The 6,000-nt window shown below is 38.7% G+C and overlaps 1 protein-coding gene across 3 annotated transcripts in view; it reads left to right on the forward strand.

The window, feature by feature from the left end:
- Positions 1 to 5,788, forward strand: part of tyw1 (tRNA-yW synthesizing protein 1 homolog (S. cerevisiae)) — a 56,405-nt gene extending 50,617 nt beyond the window's left edge. For all 3 annotated transcript variants that reach the window (XM_085430767.1, XM_085430769.1, XM_085430768.1), the window contains exon 16: positions 4,230 to 5,788. In XM_085430767.1, coding sequence (XP_085286893.1) covers positions 4,230 to 4,451 — 222 coding nt within the window. In that variant the 3' untranslated portion in view covers positions 4,452 to 5,788. The remainder of the gene's footprint in view (positions 1 to 4,229) is intronic.
- The last annotated feature ends 212 nt before the right edge of the window (positions 5,789 to 6,000 follow it).

Genomic DNA, 6,000 nt, shown 5'->3' on the forward strand with positions numbered 1-6,000 from the left:
CTTTTATTTATTCGCCCTATGAAATCTAAAACTAATAATAATTCAACTTCATAGGAGATGATGATCACCATCATCTCTAAATATACCAAAGCGCCAAATGGTAAATGGTCTGTATTTGTATAGCGCTTTACTTGGTCCTAAGGACCCCAAAGCGCTTTACACTATACACAATCATCCACCCATTCACACACACATTCACACACTGGTGATGGCAAGCTACAGTGTAGCCACAGCCGCCCTGGGGCGCACTGACAGAGGTTTAAAGCCAGTACCTGCCTTAGATATATCTCTACAGTGCTCTCCAAAAGTGCCCTGAAGTCAGAGTGAAATGTTTCCTTTTGCTACTTTAAGCTTTGTAATTTCTCATGAAAACATAATGCAGTTTTTTGTTATGCTATTTAACAGTTAACTGTAAGTTGAAATGTGATTCAGCTGTTAACACATGCTCAGAGCAGTGTTAATTTTGACTGCAAATTTTGATTTAGTTTTAACTATAGTCTTTTGAATAAAACATCAACTTAGACATCGAGATTTTTTTTTCGTTTTAGTCGACAAAATATAAGACTGTAGTAGACTAAATATAAAGTTGATTTAGTTGACTAAAATGTAAAGTCTGAAAGTTTGTCATGCTTTTACTGGCATCAAATGTGAAATGTGCATGTCTAATCTTCTCTTCCACCCAAACGTTGACATTTTGCTTTTTACACAAGTTAATTAGTTCTGATTGGATCTGGTTGCTCCAGAATATTTTCATCCCATTTTCATTTTTTAACAAAATTGTCAGTGCATTTCATCAGTTTTTGGCCTGGTGTATTAGTTTTTATTTAGTTATCGTCCTAGTTATGGTCAGGAAATAAAGGTCCCTGACAAAGACTGTGACACAAATTTCAGTGAAATTTACACTGTTTCAGTTGGTACTTTATAGATGAGTTCATCAACATTTATAGTTTTAGGCAGAGGAAAAGAAACCGCTATTGGTGCGCCAATGCCAAAGTGTGACTGGAGCAACTACATAGACCAAAGTAAAGAAATAAAAGGAAAATCTAAATTGAATGAAAACTTGAACCTCTGAATGCCTCCCAGTTATTTCTGTGTAAATATTTACCAATGTGTGCGTGCTGGCACACTGCTGTCTTTGGGCATTCATCAATAATCCAGCAACTTTGGGAATTGAATTCACTTTTAGGTTCCTCTTGTGAATGAGACTGTTTTGCTTACAGGTCTTCAGGGTTTTGAATGTCTTTGTGCAGCAGGAAGAGAAATCAGAATATGAATTCCTTCAGGTTTTATGTCAACTTACATAACAGCAGAATTTAATATGCATCACAGGGAAGCACATCAGTCTCATTTTGTGGGTGTGTGTATTATGAGTGTGTCTATTTCTCTATAGCAACTAGCAATAGATCCTCCTTGCACTGACACATCATCATCATTAGTTACTTTTCAACTGCTGGGATCCTCCCATAGCTGGGCATTTCTTTCTCTTTGAATCTCTTTGAATCTCTGCCTCTCTCATCCATCGTTTTACTTTTCCTGCCACCCTTTTTTCTCTTTTATCTCTTCTCTCTTTCCCTTCCCTCGACTTTTCTCTGTTATTTTCAGTCTTCTTTCATCCTTCTCGGTTTCATTTCTCTAAGAGCACGGTGCAACGAAAAAACAGTTGAGACCCAACCTTGTTTTTATGAAAGGCGAGCTGACTTGCACATCAGTGCTTTCACTAGACTTGTTTAGTTTTTGTTTCAAAGCCTAAATTAAGTCAAACCTTACATCAAATGTTTGAACGTTTATTATAAATGTAGGAACAAAAACATCCTTGTCCCTTCTGGGCTACTGTATGTGTTACATGTGCCTGCATAGAGATGTATTTTTCAAAGATCTTGAGTCTACTTTTAATACAAATTATGCCAGGTACATTGCAGAGTATGTCTCCTCAATATTTCTATCTTTGGTTTTGCAAGTTTTCTACCAGTTTAATGACAGTGCTGTAGTCTTTTGACATTTCTGTGATCCATCTCACAGAGTGAGATATTTTAACTATCTGCCCTGAAGCTATCGTTTGATTGCTTTTACGAAAGGTTGTTTTTGCACCGGGCTGTGCAAAGCACTCAGCGTGGTAGTGCATTGGTAACCTGTAGGTGCTATGAAGAGCTATGTTTGTTTCTGGTGTTTTTGCTCTTTTAGCCCCACGACAACGTCAAATCTTAAATCTTAATAGACAAAGCACTTCTTTGTAGTTAGGTGGTAAAATTGTTCACTCTAATTATTATCGCTGCATCTCATGTATACTTTTTTTTTTTTATCATTGTGGGGTGGAGGGTTAAGGCTTTTTCTTTTTTGTGATTAACTTCTGCTGTTTCCTTTCTGTTCAAGATAACTTTTTAACATATTAGCGTTTGACATTTACATGGCTTCTATCAGGCTACACACAGGACTGCACACAAGTGCCTCTCCTGGTTGAATACCTCCCTCTGCAAAGCCAAAGAGCTACGTAAATCCAGCATAACTTGGAAGAGTTGTTTTTTCCCCTCTACTCAGAGCACTGTGCTTATTTCGAGTTTACTGTACCTCCAGTTGATTATAATCTATAGACAGAAAAGCTGGAGCGGTCTTCCATCCATCCAGTTGCTGAGAGCTACAGCTCAGTGACATGTTCTGACATGAAAGTAGCTCATTTAGTTAGTTAAAACCGCTGGGTGCCTGTTCTCCTCTAAGACGGCACAGCTTTGCTCTCACAGAGACAGTAATTGTTTACTGACATGCCAGCTAAGCAAATATAGTCCTTCCTCATTACAACAAACATCAACTCCCAACAGGTGATGGTTCCATTATTTTGACTCTTCTTGGGCTTCGTTAGAAGTGGCAAAGAGATTTTCTCTAATGACCGACGAAGGCACTGGGTCATCAACAGGCTAACGTTCAAAAGCCATTTACCCTCAGTGAGGCATCATTAGTCTTTAAAGGGGCAAATCAGCATTCATGAGTAAAAAAGAAATTCATCAAGTTGCTATATTTTTTTCTTTTTAGAAGAAAGTCAGTGATGTGATGTTACTCTCTTTTCCACTTGTTTATGAATAAAGTGGTAGGAGCAGTTTGGTGCGTGAAAATTTTAAAGTGGTGAGCCCAAGTGCACTCATGGGGGGTCAGGCTAAAGCAGCAGTGAACCTGAAACAAATTTTAAATGCTAAAAGCACAATGTTTGTCCCCAGTGACAACATGGTGACATTTTGCATCCAGTTACAGCTTATAGAAAACTTCCAAGTCTTCAGGGACCACTTTGAAATTCAAGCTTTGCTGTAGAGTTAGCTATAAATAGCATCAAACTTCAGAGAAGTTTGGTTTATATAACACACGCTTGCTTCTTTGCCTGCCCCCTGTTTCTTTTCAGTCTTTCCCACCTTTGCTGATAACAAGGAAAACATCGTATTGTATCAACTAGAGAGCACTGGTGCATGCTGGGAAAGTAGAGGTCACGCTCTTCACCCACTGTGCTCGTCAGGGAAAACAGGCAGGCTTAGCGAATGATGATGGAGGCTCTTCCCTCACTGTCAAACACACAAGCTGTTCTCTCTTTCCCGGGTAGTTTGTGTGCCCCACTCAATAAACACACACACACACACACATATTCTTTCTCCACGCTCCGCTGCCCATTTATCTCTGCTCTTTTTTTCTCTTTAGTGAGATGGATGGCAAATTGGGTGATGAAGAAGGAAGCAGTGATTGATAAAACAAGTGATGGGATTGGAAGGGAAGTGGTGGAGTTGATGAATCCCACACCATTTAAAGAAAGGCTCAACTTCTAGCCAGTGGTGAATGTGGAGGAAGAAGCTCTTTAATTAATGTTCATCTTTCACACCTGTGAATTATTTATGGTTGAATTTACAGCACACAACACTTATGTGTTTGTGTGGTAATTTGCTGAGAGCCTTTGCTTTCTGCTTTGCTTCAGTTCCAGTGAAATATCCTGTAGAAATGAAATGTGTGCATCTCTTGTTTTACTTTCATGAAATGACAGATGCATGAAATTTGATGGGTGATATTATTTTCTGATACGGAAACGGCTGACATCAGTGGACATGGTGTCAGGTGGCCGTCTCCTTAAATTAGTGTTGAATTGCAAACAGGCTTAGCAAAAGATTTGCAAAAGCACAGATCCCTAAACTCTACTTGGATTACTGCTTGTTGCTCATCTGCAACCTTGTTTCTCTGTCTTTTTGTTTCTGTGGTTTTAGTTCAAGATGGATGGCGAGTGGTGGACATGGATCGACTACGAACGCTTTCAGGAACTGATCCAAGCTTATGATGAGAGTGGAGGACAGCAGACTTTCTCTGCCTTGGACTACGTAGCCAAGACTCCCAGCTGGGCTCTGTTTGGAGCCCAAGAACAAGGTTTCGACCCTGCTGAGACACGTTTCCAACGACGCAACAAAAGCAAAGACATCTCAGGATGCTGATAGATGGATGAGCGAGCGAGAGAAACCAGACAGAGGTAGAGTTGCTATAGTGAGCGCCAATACTTAAATAAAAAACGGAAAATTAAGGGTTTGTTGTTTTTATTGCTATCCTCTTGGAGCTTCAGAGTTATTTGTGTGTCTGTATGTCCACAGCTGCCTTCCTTGTCATGTGGACTCCCTGGTTTAATTTTTCTTATATTTCATTTCTTTTGACATAACCTCTAAAATCAGCCATGGACCAGAAGAAATTTACTCACTCCTGTTTTCTAGGAATTTGCCGGAACATCAGGTTATTGCTTCTTTTTCTTCATAGATGTGCCTAGATCTTTAAAATACCCCACTTTTTGAAATTATTATTATAAATATGAATGGCATTGATCCTTGTAATAAGGCAGTGGCAATATTTTACTTTGTTGAAGCCATTGACGGGTTTTTCGCACGATCTTATCTTCATTTCTAAAGCTTTTAAATCTAGGTTTTAGTGATGCAACTGCACAGCACAGGACAAGATTAGCACATAAGGAGTAGTGCCTATATTTCTCCTTATGTTGTCCTTGGGAGCACCGCATCTTTCCCGGGCACCTTTGCTCTTCCTCCTACTCATTAGGACTGTGGTTGTTTTTATTTAGAAGGAAAAGAGTTGAGCAGTGAGAGAAGTGCATCAAGGCTGCACCTCCATGGGAGAGTCTTTTTACAGCACATGCTTCTTGATGCTCTCTTTTTTTCCAGTTTTCTTCCAATGCATTGCATTCTCTCTTTTCTCGCATTGTCACCTTTGACTGGTTTCAGCACTTCGTATCTGGATGATAGAAAATATGTAGCGTTTCAAACATATGATGTGGCTGTTTTATTAAAAACAAAATCATGTGTTTGAAGTATTTCAGTACCGCAGTCATAAAAAAGTCAACATTTTGTGTTTGATCATTTGAGCTAAACTAAGAAATGTTTAATATGATAAAGCAGGCATGCTTCTCTTACTGTTTTACATCAAAAACTCAGAATCTTAGTCTATAACAGGTCATAGCTTAATTTAAACAACACTGGGTACAAAGATGAACCAGATTAAGGTTCAAGTTTAGATTGGATTGGTACTGTAATGCTGCTTTTTGCTGGTTAAATTCATATGTACCATCAAATGTTTGTCATGTCAGAACAATGCAGAACCTCTACTAGTTTGTTATTCAGTCCATATGTAAAAAACTTTTCTTACATGGATGAAAATCTACAGAATCACATGAATTTGGTTTGTTTTCTCAGGTCTCTGATGTGGTGGTGTGTTAATGTATCACTGTAATAAATGTCTTTGCAATAAAGTTCTTTCTCACTCGTGAATTTCATACAGTTCAACGAGATCTTAAAGCAAATAACAATAACTTACTGTACTTCTCGCAGTTTTTTGTTGACTTTTTACTTGCAGCAGTACTGAGAAGTTGACATTTTAACAAAGGAATGATTGTGGCAAAAGTTTTCTAGGCTGCACTTAGAGGCCACAAGGAGAGCACTAACCGAACAAAAGTGATTCAGACATACAGCAGCCCCTTTTTTAAAT

Source organism: Copadichromis virginalis, linkage group LG14, assembly GCF_057382275.1.
Source record: "Copadichromis virginalis isolate Kocher_CV1m ecotype Utaka linkage group LG14, C_Virginalis_male_GT1.1, whole genome shotgun sequence".
Classification (NCBI taxonomy): Eukaryota; Metazoa; Chordata; class Actinopteri; order Cichliformes; family Cichlidae; genus Copadichromis; species Copadichromis virginalis.